Source organism: Vulpes vulpes, chromosome 2 (genome assembly GCF_048418805.1).
Source record: "Vulpes vulpes isolate BD-2025 chromosome 2, VulVul3, whole genome shotgun sequence".
In the NCBI taxonomy this organism is placed as follows: domain Eukaryota; kingdom Metazoa; phylum Chordata; class Mammalia; order Carnivora; family Canidae; genus Vulpes; species Vulpes vulpes.
In genome coordinates, this window is record NC_132781.1 from 31,097,047 (window position 1) to 31,115,603 (window position 18,557).

An 18,557-nucleotide genomic window follows, 5' to 3' on the forward strand; every position below is an offset into this window, starting at 1 on the left:
AATGACATATTTTGCTTTACATTTGAAGAGATCACTACTACCGTGCTCCACAGGGAATAGACAATGGTGGGACAACTGTGGAATTAGGAAGACCAGTTAGGAGGTTGTTTTAGGGGTTCAGGAGACAGATGCAGTGGCTTGGACTGGCATAGTAGTGACATTGATGGTGAGCAGGGGTGGAATTCTGGATGTATCTTTGAACAGCTTTATTGAGATGTAATTCCCTGTACACCCATTTCACGTGTACAGTTCGATGGTTTTTGGTATATGCACCATGTGCAACCATGACCACAATCAGTTTTAGACCATTTTCATCATTCATACCCTCTCACTCTCCAACACCCCTCCACTCTTCTTGCCCTAGGCAGACACTAATCCACTTCCTCTTTCTATAGATTTGCCCATTCAGGACAATCAGTGGAATCATACAATATGTAGTCTTTCAGGACTGGCTTCCTTCTGGATGTATTCTGAAGTAGAGCTGATAATACATGCCAAAGGGAGCTGCCCTCGGGCCAGCAGCAGAGCTGACCCAGGAGAGGACAGGACAAAGTCGCATAGCCCTCAGCCCATGCTGGGCACTATTCTGAGCACTTTACGTGCATTCATTCCTTTAAGCCTCACGGCAACATTCTGAGGTAGGCACTCACATTCCCCTTGGTGCAAACTCTCTGACCCAATGACCACAGTGGCTTTCAGCCATAGTTTTTATGTTTCCTAAAAGAAAAAAGTAAACTCATCAAACTGTTACTTTCACTAATACTGATTCACTTACTTCCAAGTGGTGAGACCCAGAAGGCTGAAAGAGAAGCAAGCAAATATATAATTAGAGGCCACATCTCTGTTCCTAAATTTCATAAACCCCCACCACCCGAAGACTAGGTACAGAGGCAGCTCCTTGTATCAGAAAACTCTTTCTTTTAAAAATGCTGAGTTCACCACATCCATGTCAGACAGAGTGAGGATTTGAGTTCATAGAGTTGGGGCTTTTCAGTAAGCGTTCCATCGTCAAAGTGCCGCTGCTCTCTAGTGGAATGGGAGGCGCAGAGGAGTGGGCAAATATGGATGGAAGAAATCGAACAGTCATCTTTGCTACCTTCCAACTTCCGTTGCAAATAACGTCTGTTCCAAAGATCCAGTGAGAGAGGTGGAGGGAGAATCAGAGGGTCTGAACACAGAGAATGCAGACTGAGCCCCATTCTATAGGAACAAGGAAACCATTCATCCAGATGTTGCCTGCACTGGGCTGGATGAAACATTAGTCCCACTTACCTGAGACGCTACAAAAAAATCTGCATTTTCTGTGAAACCAATGAGACTCCCAATCTCCCCAAGTCCCCTCGTGCATAATTAAATCTCCACAAAAGAGCCCAGATACTAAATATCTCGTTAAACCAAAAGCAAACTCATTCCAAAGGTCCCTGGTTTTTCTCATTCCCTCTGGGATAATAACCAGAATCATCATCACAAAGTTGTGAAGGAAGGTGAGAGATAAACCCAGGTTTCAGCCTCCAGGGACTAGGACACCGAAGTCACCTTGGCCACCCAAGAAGTCAGAGATTGTACCCGGTACCGACTCCCACTTGTGTAAAGGTGGCAAAGGAATATTGATTGAGTAGCTGTGAAGCCTTATCTCTGATTTTCACAGTAGCATAGATTCTGAAAGGTTAAGTGACTGACCAAAGGTCACACATCTGGTGAGTGAATAGGGATGTCAAGGACTCAAACCCAGGTCTGTGGGACACCCATGCCTGTGATCCTTCTATGAAAACTTACTGCTTCTCCAAATAATCACTATAGAGGGCTGTGGCTGCTGGGCCCCTGCATCTTTCCCTTTGTACCATTTGCTGAAATTCCTATGGTAGATTTCTTCGTTCTGTTCTATACTCTCAGGTGCCATTCCTATTAAAGAGAGGCTTGATAGAAAAGCACAATCTGTTTTCAGGGATTTTTAATTCATTTGATATATCAAGTACAAAAGGAATAGAATTGCTTCTGTGCATGAGTGTGAGCCAGCCTGTGAGAAAAACCATGGTCCACTAGCCAGAAGCAGATAAGCAAACACCTGCTGCAAATTGTTCCCCAGAAGCTGCAGAGGCAGGATATAACAGAAGAAAAATAACAATGGGGTCTTAGGTTCTTAGAGTGTTTCACACATTGTAAAAATCCTTTCACCTGCGTCACCTCATTGGGTCCTCAAAACCGGCTTGTGAGATGGGAGTTCATTTCCTCATTTTGATCAATGAGGAAACTGGAATAAGGAAATTCAAATAATTCACCCAATGCTACAAAGCCAGTAAGTGGTAGAACTATGATTTGAACCCAGATCCTCTATATTAAATGCTTTGGTAATTGTGTAAAAAGCATTAGCACACTCACTGTCACACTCCAATTCTTTCCTTCCCTGACTCTCCTTCCCTTCTTCTTCTAATGCCCATCAAGTATTTCAAAGCAGAGTGCAGAGTTTCTAATAGGGTTTATTTTCTCTTTCCCTCTCCTGTGTGTTCCCTTCTGAAAAGCAGCCCAATACTTTTTCCACTCTGCCAACCAAGAATCCCAGCACAACTCAGAAGCAAGTCCTCTGTGATTTGCCCTGGTTCATTGCAGGAATCACAAAGACACAAGATGAGTTTCAGGACTTAACTCTCAACCATTGGTCAACAGTGTCTTCCCGTCTTTAGCCTCTGAACCATGATGCTATATCAAGGTGTTCTTTAATAACATGGCTTGAAACTCAACCATGTACTCATTCCTTATTCATAGGGAAAGTGGTCACTCGAACTTGCACACTGCCCCAAGGTTAAATACACACAGAACCCCGCCTGCTCATTAGATCAATCTGCTATCGTTATTCAGGGACTTTTTTTCTGTTCTTGCCACCTTAGGCAAGCAGCAAAGTATCTCATTCCTTCTAGAAGACAGCATTAGCCATTATGAAAGTAGAATCCCAAGTACTTCTACTTGGACTGGTATGCTGAGCTCAAGAAGCCTGCACAGACTCCAAAAGGACAAGAGCTAAGACAGCTAATGTAGACAGGCACCTCGGGACACCCAGGGGCTCTGCCTTTGAATGTTCCATCCATTCAGTATCCCAGTTGCCATGGCTCCTGCTCAATTGAACAAATGCTATCTGAGAAAGACTTATCTCCATTGGTGAACGTCCCCAGTTATAAACCCTTCCCTTACTCTGACTGACTCATATCCTGCCCCTTCCCTTCAAATCCCGGTTCAGCAGTCTCTGGGAAGAATTGCTGAATCATCAGTAAGCTCCTTGCCTTTCTGAGACTGCTGTTTATTTGGCATCATCTAGGGTCTATAAACAGTGATCATAAAGAAACTAGTTCTTTTGTATACTTATCATGTGCAAATCTGGTCACTTACATGGATTTTGTCTGTCTTTTTGACCACAGTACCTGACATACAGTAGGTGTTCAGAAATTTTCAGTGGAAGTTTTGAACCTCCCTGTCTTAGGCTGCTGGGAATTAAAGGTGTTGAATTTACACACATAGACACACACATGAGTTATATATGTAGTACATGCACAATGTATGGGAAATACCTGTAAACCTTTCAGTAATTTATACCTGGGAGTACCTTTTGCTATTGTTGCATTGTTATTTTCCAGGTACTGTTGTAGAACTTGGTTGTGGATGTAGCCAGTTTTCAGTTTTACACTGTTGGATAATGTGGACCAGTGAGAATGGTGGACTGCTCCTCATCTTTAGTCTCTCTGCCCTGCTCTACAGCTGTGTCCTCCGTTCTCTACAGACCCTCTCTGCTTTTCTCTGTGAACTCACTTCCTTTCTCTCAGATATTGCCTCTGGAACTAGATGTCACCCAGAATTAGTTATGTGCAGTTACTTCATAAAATGCAACTGCCGAGTGGCTGTCATGTGTGTGTGGTGCAGACACCGGTGTTACAATTTTGGCAGACTTGTCAGGATGCACCGCTGGTTTCTGCAGTAGTCCAGGGATTGTGTTGGTGCTGGGACTGGTTCAGGGCACGTCTAAGAGGTGTGACTATAAACTAATGAGGCTGGCTTTATGTAAACAAACACACCAGAAAGTCTACAATCCAAACAAATGTTATCCTTTAACATGGTCCTCATGGGAGACCCCACACTTGCTCCAACAGAGCTGCCATTGCTCTAAACACTTTTGGATTTGTCCTCTGAGTCAGTTTATGAGAAAATCTGACTCGTTGCTTAGAGTCACACCTGATTTTTGTTCCAAAACAGCATTGCCCAGCGTCATCACCCTGCATGTTACCAGACTTGGCTTCAAATGATTTAGAGAGGTTTCCTGAAATCAAATCCACCCTCAAAGGACAAAGATTTGCAACCATTAAGAATATGTAAAGAGCAAGTTTGAGGCAGGTCTCTAGAATGAGTCCCTGGGTGTTTTTATTTGCTTCATTAAAATAGGTGTACAAATCCTCACCCTGACTTACAGACCTGCTACTCCTGCCTCATCTCATAGTGCTCACCCCTCATCCATGGTACACCAGCCCCACCGACCTCCCTCCCATCTCCTGAACACTCTGCACTTTCCTCCCAGAGGGTTTCTGCCCTAGCTATTCCCGCTGCAGGTAGTGCTTGAATGCTTTTGGTTATGATAATTACCTGGCCAACTCCTTCCTAACATTTCCACTTAGATGTCATATCTTCACATGAAGCTTTCTTTGGCCACCAAGTCCAAAGTCAAAAGTCACTTTCTAATCACATTACTTTATTTTAATTTTCTATGTAGTACTTATCACTACATGGTTTTTTTTTTCTTTTTATTTGCTTATTCTCTGTCTCTCCTGCATTAGAATGTAAACTCCACTGAGCAGAACCTTTCTTATTCATTATGGTATCCCCAGCAAACTGTGAGCCCTCAATAAATATGTGTTGAATTGAACTGAATGAATCCTAAGGTTACTTCTTTTGAAGGGTGGGAATATATTATTTATTTTGAAGGGACTGATTTTACTAAATGCTGAGTGAATTGATCTTTTTTTATATTTCCAAATAGTTATTTAGACTCAGGCCGACACAGCCTAAGTTCTATTCACCTCATCTCCAAGAGTTAATTGTCCTTTCATTCTCTTGTTTTTAATTTTTAAATAGTCTTGCAACACAAAATACACTCTCCTTGTAAAACATGAAAACATTATAGGTAAAGTTAAAAGATACCTCTGACAACTCACTCAACCCTTCTGTATGCATATGCTCACAGTCTAGACCCCATCCCTAAATTCCCCAAACATAACTGTTGCTATCAGTTATGCCTGAGCTGGGGGATCCACTTCCAACTTTACTCAGAGTGACCATTGGCAAGAAACTTACATGCCTTCCTGCATGGGCCTCTCTTCAGCTCTACACCCTGACATGACAGTTAGCTTCCCCCAGTGTAAATGATCTGAGAGAGAAACCAAGGTAGAAGCAACAGTGTCTTTTATGACCTAATCTCAGGAATGACATATTATCATTTCCTGCTGAATGTTGTTGATCACACAGACCAACTCTGGTACAGTGTAGCATGGTGTGAATACTAGGAGACAGAAATCATTGGGAGCCCTCTTGGAGGCTGGCTGCCCCCCACTATCTATCTGGAGTTGTTGAGGATTAAGTATAATAACAGCTTTAAACTATTTCCCTGGAACACTGTACATGATCAAAAAAAAATTGCTAGCCAATATAAATATCAAAAACAATATAAAACAATCCAGGAGTTTCCAGTAAAAAATCTAAATATTTTGCCCATCTGTTGTATAGTTTGTATTTTGAAAAACACTACACAATACAAGCACTTTTTAATGTTTGTGGAGTTTTATGTTCTACAACTACACTGTTCCAACCCAGGAGCCACCAGCCACATATGACAACTGAGTATTTGAAATGCATTTAGTCCAAATTAAAATGTGTTCTTAATGTAAAATTTATACTGAATTTTTAAGGCTTAAGTACAATAAAATATATTTTATTATATATATTACATGTATTTATTTGTATATATTTATTATACATATAAATTATATGCATTTATAATTTTATATTGATTACATGTTGAGATAATAATATTTGGGATCTACCTAGTTAACTAAAATAGATTATTAAGGTTAATATCACTTTTTAAACTTTTTAATTTTACTTTATTTTATTTTCAATTTTTATTTATATTCTAGTTAAACAGACTATATTGTTGGTTTCAGGAATAGAGTTTAGTGATCCATTACTTACATATAGCACCCAGTTATCAACACAACAAGCGCCCTCCCTAATACCCATCACCTGTTTAACCCATCCTCATCTACTCCCCTCAACCCACCTCCCTCCAACAATGCTTAGTACTTTTTTTTCTTTTTTAATGCCACTGCTAGGAAACTATAAATGATGTGGCTTACACTATATTTCTATTAGACAGCAATGAAAGTATCAGCAGAAGATATGGTTATCTTCTTTCATACTGAAACTGTGACATCATTCAGTGATCTGCTTTGGATTTTCTAAATAATTTCATCAAGCGTTTTTTGTTTGTTTGTTTGTTTGTTTGTTTGTTTGTTTTATGCTTGTTTTAGAGATATCCATTTGCCCTTTGGAGTTTGGGAGGCTTAGGTTGGAAGTCTCCCTCTGGCTTCCTAGAGAACCACAATTACAACTTAAACTATATAATATGGGCTTTCTGAATCCACATTCTGCTGGAAAATAGCAGGGAAGAACATTCCAGAGCGTTATGTCCAGGGTGTAATGAGTTCTAGGAGGAGAAAGCTCCACAGTAATTAAAATGAAACATTTAATCTCCAAATCTCTAAAACTCTTTGGAACCACATTCTCAAAGTCCTTCGGAAAATCTGAAACTAAGACAACAGGCTGAGACCTGAATGAAGCCAAAGTGAATTCTGACTCCCGAATCTCAGTGGGACAGGTAAATTAAAACTGAGGTTTTGAGTTTTTCTGGTATGAGAGTTTTTGAATTAAAAAATATTTAATTTTTGGACTCCTATATAGTATTTCCTTTGATATTCCTACCTGCAAACAAGTCAGTTGTGAGGTTGTTAGAAGGTTGTCACTTATGATCAGCAAAGATAAATTTTATTTACTGCTATTCTTGGTTGCCCTGAGGACATTGGCTTACAATTCAAGATTTATACCTAAGTGACCCTGTTTTCTCTTTGAAATGACAGATAAAGTTGAAATGGACACCATTTAGTATCTAATATATTTCTGAATGGTAGTTGGGATAGAAAATTTTTATCTGCAACAAGAGGTTTCTTTTTTGTTTGTTTGTTTTTGTGTTTTGTTGTTTTGTTTTGTTTTGTTTTTGATGGAAGAACATAGAGCTATTTTAGAAAACAAGTATTTATTTTTGTGTGCCCCTAAAACTGTAACACAGACCAATGAGTGTGATAATGATAATACAAAACTCCATTGAGAGTCATTTATGTAAAGATTATCAATTACTTATTGCAGCTTATGAGACAGCTTATTATGCCACTTTTCAAAGGAGACACTTGGGCTCAAGATGGCAGCATAACTGGTGAGGATCACACATTCATAATAGGCAGTGCTTAACCTAGATCGATCACCTACAGCCCTTTACCACTTTGCCTCCAGTTTGGAAATAATAGGAAAGCAGATTTAAGCTCAGGATGAGCAAACTCTTTAAAATTAAATTAAACTCTTGAAAATTAAAACTGATAGTGAGAATGGACAGGGCCAACTTGGTGAGCAGCAAGTTCCTCTCCTGCAGAAAATCACACAGGGCCAAGGGTGTCATAAGAAGAGTCATCTAGTGCTGGTTCTAAGGCTCCTTCAGACATTGAGACTAAATGATTGTCTTGTGTCTCCTTTTCTCATCAAAAGAGAGAGAGAGAAATGCTAGTAACAACAGCAAAGTTGTTGCTAAGTTGCAAAATGCCATTATCATTAGTAATAGGCAAATATGTTCATTTTTTTCAGGCAAATCAAATAAATTATTCCCTAAAGCTTTCAGTTAAGAATTAAAATTAGTTAACATTTTACCCTAGTTATATTTTCAGTCTCTAAGCAATTATCGACCAGGCCTAAACTCATCATTTGCAGGGCAAGACGAAATTAAGAAATAGTATATAGCAGGCAATCCATAGGTTAGAGTCTGATGGTGAGGAAAAACATTCAGTGTGATCATTATTTATCTCAGGATTTAAACAGTAACTGTAATTGTATTCTTTGAACACCAAGTTCCCACCCCACCCCCACCCCCACCTCGTAGTTAATTAGCTGGGCAGGTCTTAGAACAAATACCCACTCAGACACTGGGTGGTAGAAATGCTGTTGATAATTAAACACCACAATAGCATGGGGCCTATTTCAGGAGCAGCCGAGTGGTCTTGCCCCAGCCGGACGGCTCACCACACACTCACAGACCCTCTATTGTGCTGGCTATGGCTGCTCAGAGGGATAGTTGCTTGGCTGGAGAAGGAACCAACTGCAATAAGAGAGAGAAGACCAAACCTCGCAAACAGATCGGGAATTCTGCACTGGAGAGGAAAATAACCTGAGTGTGGAAGTAAAGGGGAAAGGATCCAAGAAAAAGAGATGTGGATGGGCAGGAGAAACAATCATACAACAGATGTAGCCTTTCTAGTTTCTATGTCCAACCAGCCACCCAAAATAAGCTCACCAGCCTCATGCCAAATCGATAGCAATTAGAAAATTGCAATACATAAACACTAGGTTAATTTGCATTCCATTTGGTTTAGAGGAAGTTCACTTTCTTTAAGGTTATTAAGAAAATCTTGGATCTTAGATAATCATCTCACCTGGGTGGGTCTCGGTTTCTTCATCTTTAAAACAGAGGAGTTAAAAAATAATAAAATAAGGGGGTTAAAATGTTCTCATTCTGGGGTGGCAAAAATAGGAAAGCGGCTCTCAGAATAGTTTGTAAGGTGTTGAAAAGCCTAAATTTCACACCATTACTCAGGATAAAACTACACAGTCTAATATAATTATCATATTGCTTCTGCTTAAAATATATTAACCCACTTTGCTAGGTTGATTATCTCATACTGAACAGATGCTTCTATTGGCAGTTATATAGGTCATTAATAATAGGGAGAAAAATTATTACTTTCTAAGTCAGCTGATTTGGTACTCAATACAGAAAATCTTTCAGAAGAGAACATTTTAATAAGCTATTACAAAATCCATAGGAAAAAAAATAATAAAAGTTTTATCGGGTGGAATGGTTGGAAACCACTGGCTCAGCTAGTGCCTCTTCTACTCGTCCATGGAATTACCTCTAACAACAGAGGCAAGTGAGTGTGTCCTCAGGGGTACCTGGGGACTTAGCCTGGAAAAAAAAGGGGAGCGGAGAGATTTCTATAAAGTTCCTGTTTAAAAAAAACAACAACTTTCAATTTGGGGGAAATTTTTCCATTCTCCTCCAGAAGGGTTTGGTTTGATTTCTAAATAATACGCTTTCACCAAAATCTGTATGGAGAAACTGATGCCCCAGGAAGATGCACATATTCATCTTGTGGCTCCAGAGATACCCACTGCACCGCCCCTAACACCACCACCTTACTGTGTCAGTGTTTAGGTATCTTAATTTGAGAAGCACAGTGATCTAGATGATCTTGTAAAATTTACCTGGCTATAAAATTAAATGGGTTTCCCTTTAGCCTATGAAGAGGCAAAAATGCTCTACCTTAAAGATATAGAATCCCTTCACCATTACAACTCAAATAGTGTCAAGGCCACAGCCTAGGGGGAAAGGGAAAGTGTAGAAACAAAGTGTGTTGTGCTAAGAAAAGCAGGAAAAATTTCAGGGGGAGCCAAGCATAGCTCAAGAGAAGCTGTCCATCTGAAATGCCACCTGGAATTCACACCAGTAATAACTGTTGTGGATATAAAAATTAATAGGGGGGATTTCATAGTATTAGAAAAATTTATTTTTATAAATCATGTGTCTATCACCCAAGTGTTGACGCATGCATGCAATTCAAACATCAGGCTTACAATAAAAAGCTCACTGAATGACTTAGCAAGGACAATTCCCCCATTTTCTCTATAATTTGGAGTGGAAGAAGGAGGGGGGCCGTGGGTAGAGGGTGCAGTTACTGGGTCAATTAATCAACCTGAAAACTGTGACACAAACCCTGACGCCTAACCTATGTCTAAAAATACACAAATGTATACGAATTTGTTTTAAACTGTCAATGCCTATATTTAGGACCTTCCCAGCAAGGCTATAATGAGACTGTGTTTGAGGCCTCCAGTCATAGCAGACTCTACCATTAATCTGAAGTTAGTTAAATTAACAGCATTTAGTACTGACTTGTCAATCTCACTGCTCCAGGAAATTGCACCTTGAGGCTACTAATATTGCCAATTTTTCCACTGGAGTATGCGCCCGCATGTGTGGATGTGTATTTTTTTTCTCCAGAGCCTCCGCGTTCATACACCATCATTGCTTCCCTACGTCCACAGCACTTATATTATCATTTATTCTGGCCTCCTTTAGCCTTCCCGGGGGATTCTGCATAGTGTAGCTGCTCAGTGAAAGAGTTTTTTAGCTTTATATTTATTTGTTTATTTTTCTGTCATGGCTCATGACTGAGGCTTTAAAAAAAGTGTGACGGTATTCAGAGTACATGATTGACTGCTACAGCAACATTCATTAACCATGAGAAATCTGCAGCAAAACACAGTCCTGAGTGTTCTAAACAGCAACTTTAAAAAGAAAGAAGAAAGAAAGAAAAAGAAAAAATAAGACTCGACTAATTTTTCATTGACCTCATCTGTAAATAAATCTAGACTGATGGTGAGCAGGGGCAATAATAAATTAGTATTCATTTCCTGTAATTAATACAAACATGCCTATGAACACAGAGAATATGAATATATAACCACCTAATTTCCATTTCAAAATACACCTAACAAATTTTCACTTGAGTTATCTTCATAATATTTTCCCCCCTTAATTAGAAGAATGAAGTGTTTGGATTTCTTTCCCTCCCACCAGGGGGAAATATTGTTTTGGTCACACAGTGTCAAACATATGTTGGCGACGAGCAGCAGAGCCTAATACTGGCCTGTTTCATTCTCTGCATGGTTCCCTTCCACACACCCATGCTGAGGCTGTCGCCTCCATACCACTAACCAGGGAGGGCTCCTCCCAAGTGACTGAGGGACTGCCAAGGCATGGGAAACCCCAAGAAGCAGCTTCCCAACTTGACACAAGAATGTGAAGCGTTCTGTCGCTGTCACCAATGTTCATTCACTCAAGGGAGGGTCGGGTGAACGGCATAATTGAATTTTGTGGAGATAACATGTATTGAGTAAAACAGAAATATCGAACTGTATCATCTTTCAGCAAGAAGAGTAGTAGAGCTTGCTGTCAAGCCTGGCATCTCCGGAGACCATTCCCTCCCTGAGATCACAATCAGAGATGGAACTGATAGAAGATCATTGTCTAATCACACCCAATAATCGTCACAACTCAATAGCGCTACTGTGGCAGTGGTAGTGTAGTGGAACACTTTGTTAGCAATAAATAAATTGGTTAATAACAGAATTACGCCACTAAGACGTAGATACAAAAATGTCTATGAGCTGGACATAATGGGATAAGAACAGAACATTCGAATCAGGTTCTACCAAAAAAAAAAAAAAAAAAAGACCAAACAACTTTCACAGAATGCAGCTTGCCTCGGGGCTTTTCCAAGGACCTTCCTAGTCCTGTAGAGTTTTTTGGTCCTGAGTGTTTGTCTTTGTAAAGATCATGGAAGCAATTATGTGCCATCTGGGTTAGAAGTGGTCCTCATGGGTACTTGATAGTGGAATTCTAATGAACTGTGCTAGGCAGCTATTTGAGGTGCATGTGACAAGAGGGCCACAGGGCAATGAGAATATCTTAAATTGATGGACTTGCCATTGAATCTAGTTGTAAATGTCACTACTTACACTTTGTTGGGATAATTCAGGTGATAAGGAACATAGATCCCACTTACCCCAGGGCATTTTTTTCAAACTCCTAGTCAACTCTAATTCTCCTGCCAACAAAGCAGCATTCCCCCAGAAAGAGAAAGGAGTCACCCATGTCTTTCCCTTCAGTTGTCAGCCTGGAAAGCCGAGCAATGCACCTCGCTTCACTGGTAGAGGAAGCCCAGCAGAGGGTGAGTGAGCTGTCTGCCCAGGTGGAAAATGAAGGACCCGGTCTGGACAACACAGAGAAAGAGAAACAACTGAAAGCTTGGGAGTGGAGGTGTCGGCTCTATAGACGCATGAGAACGGGCTTCGAGCATGCCAGTGAGTATAAGCAGAGGACTTCTGTGTTTAACCAGAAACCAGGTTGGTTGGAGACAGCCAGGCCTTCTTTCACTGAATTTTTTTTTTTTTTTTTTTTTTTTGCCACTCTGCTACAGGGTCATGGATGGCCGTTGTCAGCCTATTTGGAGCGAGGGCTCTGGGAGGCTGTAAAAGGATCTTTTGTCTTGCTTGATTTTCTGGCTCCTGATAGGTTCTCTGACCACAGCCATGAGGCTTCAGTGCTGCTGGCCTCTCTCCACCATGTCACACTCATCTAGCACTTTCCACCCGATACGCCTTAATGCCTAATAACCTGGATGGTCTGATACCCTAAGTGGCTATATTTTGGGATGTGGAGGTGGAAAATATTTGTTTGCCTATTTGTCCAGTTTCTGCCTCCAACCCAAGTTTAAGTTGTTTTCAACTCTTTACTGCATTTTTTATAAAGCACTTACACAAACCGACCTTCGGTTAATACAGGCCACAGAGGATAGTCAGCTCCTGAATTATGCTTTGTCTGCACCTCCATTCTCTTCATCAGTTCTTTTTGTTAGTTTTAAGAAAAGCCTTTTTTCTGGATAATGCTCATTAGCACTGGAAGGTACTGCTTATAGCAGCCCATAATATAAGAAAAATCAAAATTCAAACACTTAAGAAATACTAAAATCTTGTTCCAAAAGTAGATCTTAACAACAATAAAACAAATGAGACTTGAGAATTGAAATGTAAGGGAAAAATGAGCTCATCAGTTTGGAAATATGTGCCACTGGTTTGTGCTATAGATAAAGACCAAAGGCAGTGAAAATCTTGTTCTCTAAAGTAGTACTGTATACTGAGGACTGAATCTAAGCCTAATCCTTTCTCTTAAAGCAAACAGTTTAAGCAACATCAATGAAAGTGTGCTTTCAAAATTAACAATCTGAGACACCTGGGTGGCTCATTTGGTTGAGCATCTGCCTTCGGCTCAGGGTGCGATCCTAGAGTGCTAGGCTTGAGTCCCGCATTGGGCTCCCTGTAAGGAGCCTGCTTTTCCCTTCTGCCTATGTCTCTGCCTCTCTCTGTGTCTCTCATGAATAAATATAATCTTTAAAAAAAAAAAATAATCTCAGCAATGCTGATACGTTTTTAAATTTATTTTATTTGTTTTTAAAGATTTTATTTATTCATAAGAGACAGAGAGAGAGAGAGAGAGAGAGGCAGAGACACAGGCAGAGGGAGAAGCAGGCTCCATGCAGGGAGCTTGATGTGGGACTCGATTCCGAGACTCCAGGATCATGCCCTAGGCCGAAGGCAGCGCTAAATCGCTGGGCCACCCGGGGTTGCCCCTGTTTTTTTATTTTAAAAAAAAAAAGAGAGAGACAATCAGCCATTGTTTTAATAAGTGCATTTGCTGTTGTGCCTCATTTAGGACAGATTACTACTAGAAGCAGTCATAGTTTTAGACTTATTGCCATTTGGGGGGTAATCTTCTAACTCACAAAACATCTTCTGGGTGTTAAGAAACACCTGAAACTATCGAGAGTCCTCTGAAACCCGAGGTTAACAGGCAGGACTCCCATCCATGAATTCTTTCTCAGAAAGTGTTACTTGATGTCACAGGAGGCAGCATGAGAGCAAGGCAGGTTGGCATTCTATCCTGGGAAGAGCCCTGAATCCGGCATCTGAAGCCATGGGTTTTCGTCCTGTGTGTCTTTGCTGTGTCCTTGAATGAGTAGTGTGGCCTCTCTGGGCTGCAGGTTTATCATCCTAAACAGGCACATGCTTTACTTGCCTTTTCTACCCCAGAGGGTTGCACAAAGGCTCCAATGAAATGATTTATAGGAAGATACTTTATGAAATGTAACAGTCTCTATCAATAGCCAGTTCGTGCTAATGCTTTCTGGCCTCCTTTCCACTGGTCCAGGCCAAACTCCTGTTGTGTTTCCAGGATACTTTGGGAAGGCTTAACTGGTATTATTTACCCCTTCAGAAGATGTTCTAATGCCCAAATAAGACCACGATGGCAACAAATAAAGGCCATTGAGACTTCTAATGAAAATGTTCAAAAGCAAAAGCTATTAGGCTCTACAAACAAATGTTTCCATAGTGTGTGTTTCAGGGTATCCTTTGAAGAGGCAGGAACATTGTTTAAAAAGGATTTGTGATGTTAAGATCCTTATGTTTTTCCTTCTGTCTTAGGAGCCCCCGAGGTGCCAACCAATGCCTGTCTCATGGTAACCAGCAGTACATCACTCACTGTCAGCTTTCAAGAGCCTCTTAGCGTCAACGCAGCTGTAGTAACCAGATATAAAGGTATTGGACTCTTGATTTTTTTTTTCATTGCTTCTTCCTAAAAAACAATCTATTGTTTGGGGATCAGTTGTGCATTTTGTATGTTTGTTTTTCCTGCTGATAGGATTTTTTTTATACCATGTACTTTTTGAGTTGAAATATTTCCATAGGCACTCATGTACAAAGCAAAAAGTGAATGAGAATAAGCCACAGACTCTGCCTCTCTGTGTCATAAATAAATAAATAAATAAATAAATAAATAAATAAATAACAGAAAAAGTCACAGGGTGAACTATAGGCTCAGGCTGTCATTATTCTAAGCCCCTCCAAAATATCAATAATTCCATTCTTATTTGCAGAGGGCCTATTTCATGCATAGCATAGGGTTGGAGACAGGACTACACAGAAGAATTGGCCTCAATCTCAGGAGCTCAGAGGGTGAAATACGGAACACACTAAGAGAGTATAGGAATTGATACCTGTAATAGCAGGTATCTAGAGCTGAGGATTAAAACACACACAGGACACAAAGGACACTGGGGGGTCAGAAAAGAAAGAGGGAGGTAACATGATAGGATCAGAAAAGCCCCAAGGTGCAAGTGGTATTTGGCTTTCAAGAATGGTTAGGATTTGGACTAGAAGACACTGGGGGGAAGTAACCTCCAAGTGGAGAGAAGGGTGAGCACAAGCTTACACCTGCAAAGCAAGGACATGCTAGGACAGGCCAAAGAGGGGGAGGGGACAAGTCGTGGCTCCAGGGGAGCTGAGGTTCATGAGAAGGCTCAGTGAAATGTAAGAGAAAAGAGACTAGGGCAGGGGGCAGGGGTACACTGAGACTCAAATTCAGGATTCAGGAGTTTCAACATTATGTGATGCACTCTGCAGAACACCAAGTAAGATGGGGACAGGATCAGAAGTAGCTAGCAAGATTTGGGGCACAGTACTGTGTATGATGTACTGGAAGAGGTGTGGACCTGGAACAGGGAAGTGAGTTAGGCAGATCTCTGGGAGAAATCACAACAGCCTGACGTGGCTGCTGGAGCAGTGCTGCCAAGGGAGAGAGGTAGCCCAGAGCAGACAGCAGAGAGACACTGTGATGCGAAAAGCCAAGGCTACACAGAACCTACTATATACCAAGGCACAGTGTAAAGCTATCACATGTCCTAACTCCTTGTGATCTTCCCAACAACTTTAGCGGTGGGCGGGCACAGTTAGGATATCCACTTTGCAGACTGGAAGACTGAGACACTGAGATTGAAGAATTTGCCAAAAGACACAAAACAGAGCCAGAAGTATCACATTATGTGGATTCTTGAATATGGTGAACAAAAGAGAGAGAAATCTATTTTCCTGACTCAGGACGACACATGGAAATAGCCTGACCAGTCCTAAAGCCTGATAAAGTCCTCTATGCATGTATTTCAAGACGCCAGCCCACAAGGCAAAATTCCTATGTCCAAGCATATATGTGCCTCCTCTCTCCTTCCTGGGGCCCATTCCCAGGAGAATCCTCAAGGTCTACAAAAATTACTGTGCCTACACCCTGTAGCTTTTGTGGTACTTGGGATTTTCCAGATAACTCCACTCTCTTCATACTATCTTAGAGAAGACAGCATAGAACTGGTTACCACTCTGGGTTTTCTGTCTTAAAGAGAAGGCAGCCTGAGGGTACTAGTGACAAAAGACAAGTGAAGCCACCCAGGATAGCCTCCCACAGCCATTCTGTGATACAGTCCTGATACTTTCTCCTGGTTGTCTGCTCTGCCAAGACTTCCTGAAATTCAGAGCCAGTGTTTGCAGGCAGTGTCAGACTCGGACATTCTCCTCTCTCTACATCTCTCCAGCTCAGTGTTTCTTCAGTGCTGCCAAACTTGACATTTTTCTCCCTACATTTGATTAGTGAGCTATCGGGAGCTAATTTATCCAGACCCTCGGCTATTTAATACTTGACCAGAATGCCAGCAAATTCTATCAGCATCCACATATGAACACGTCTCATCTCAGGAGACTTATGTTTGGGTGAGGTTGAAATGAAAGCCACAAGTGGGTTCTGGTAGTGACTGGAGGGGATTAATTAAGCATTATAAATAGAATTGTCTGTTGCATTATGGAGTAGGTTTCCTTGTGTTAATTTATAAGGTCATAAATTGAGTCCTTAACCTGACCACTCTCAAGGGTTATTTAAAACAGCTGGCAGCTTACTGTACCCAGAGAGCAGGACAGTTTTTAATTCAGAGCTGAAGTAATTATTTAATTATGGAAATATTAGCAAAATTACTCTGAAACAAGGCTAATTATTTTGTTTGCTTTAAAAAAGAAGAAACAATCAAGAAATCCACAGAATGAAATGTCAATTATCTAATTGCTTAGAGGAAAGGCTTAACCCTACAGTTAGGGCTTTGGAAAACATCTCATACTGCTCTCCAGAATTTCTGGGTTCACAAAACCTCAAGCCTATTTTGACAACTGGATGTTCTACCCCTTCATACTGAGGCCTGTGTTTGACAGAAAATCTGAATCTATCTTTGTCACGTGTGTACACTCAACTCATCAACATGTTCCAGTTTTTTTTTTAAGAGTTTGTTGATATCCGGAAATTTTTTTAAGAGCATCTCTTTATAAGCCCTCTTCAGGCCCAGGGGCCATGCACCAGGCTGATTGCCATCACAGCTTGGACATTAAAGGCATACATTTCACTTTAAAACCCAGAAACAGTTTTGAGTAAGACTTACTGGAGTTTTCTGCTTGCATCTCCCCTAAATGTGGGAAAACGAGGCTAAGAGAGCAACTGTCTGATTCTAGGTGTTTCCTCCTTTGATTCAAAGAGCACTTGTGTCTTTTGGTCCCATTTCATCAATTTCCATGGCTTACAGAACCAAACTACACTTATTTCAAGTGCTTTGATGCTTTGGACAATTGCCAGAACTTTATTCCGCATTTTCTCCTCCCCGCCTTGGGTAACCTGCCTGAAGCACCCATGTTGCAGAGGATGTTATTTCTCTGCAGTCCTAAAGCAGAGAACATTTTCAAAAGTGATTTTGCTGCTCTTTTCCAGGCTGAGAATGGAAAGGAAAATGTCCTCTGACAGATGCAGTGCAGCATCCGTTTTCCATCCACACAGTGGATTCTTTTCTTTTTTTAAAAAAAGCAGGGCTTGACATCATCATCTTTTGGTTTGCCAATGATGAGATGATATAGTAGCTGCTCCAGAGGGTGTGGGCAGTATGCTGGTTTGGATGGTGCCTTCCCCATCTCTTCTCACCTTGTTCTCTAACAGATTAGAAACCATCACCCTAATTCCTTCCTAGAAAGGCTTGTAATAGCAAACTAACTGCTCATTTGATGGCATTCTAAAAAAAAAAAAAAAAAAAAAAAAATCGAAAAGCATTTCTTTGCCAGGACCTTTCATCAGGAGCTGGTAGTGTATCTGCTCCTGCAAAGGCCAGGCAGTACTTCTGCCAACCACCACCTCCAACTTCTTTCCCAGAAAGAAAGGAAGCCAAAGAATTCCAGAGAGATGTCAGGGGGCACCACAGCTTCTAGGAAGGAGAGTCCACTATTTGTCCATGAAAACCCTCGGGGTTGACAACTGACAATAATAATAGTGTGAACTTGACCATGACTTGATAATTTGGACCATCTTTTCGCAAGACTTAAGAAAACTTGACTTCATGGGGCTTGGTGCACACTGCTTCGTATTGATATTACTTTTTTCCTTCCTACACCTTATAATTGGAAAGAGAAAAAAGTACATTGCATTAGAGACTATAATTATTTTCCATGTTTAATTAATTGAAGAATTAGTATGATCCTATAAGCATGTGGTAGCTACCTTCATCACTAAATTGAAGTTATTCAATTTCATAAAACAGAAGGATTATAACTTTAGTTAGCTTGTTTGAGCAGGGGTGAAGCCAGAAATTTACAGATGAGAAGCAACTAGGAGAGGCAGAAGATATGTCCAGGGGACAGGAAACTCAGTGGATTAACATTTTTTGCCTGCAAGTAAA

At 40.8% G+C, this 18,557-nt stretch overlaps 1 protein-coding gene across 4 annotated transcripts in view; it reads left to right on the forward strand.

The window, feature by feature from the left end:
* Positions 1–18,557, forward strand: part of ANKFN1 (ankyrin repeat and fibronectin type III domain containing 1) — a 450,535-nt gene that overhangs the window by 317,307 nt on the left and 114,671 nt on the right. For all 4 annotated transcript variants that reach the window (XM_072747535.1, XM_025995982.2, XM_072747537.1 and 1 more), the window contains 2 exons: positions 12,082–12,276; positions 14,455–14,568. In XM_072747535.1, coding sequence (XP_072603636.1) covers positions 12,082–12,276; positions 14,455–14,568 — 309 coding nt within the window. The remainder of the gene's footprint in view (positions 1–12,081; positions 12,277–14,454; positions 14,569–18,557) is intronic.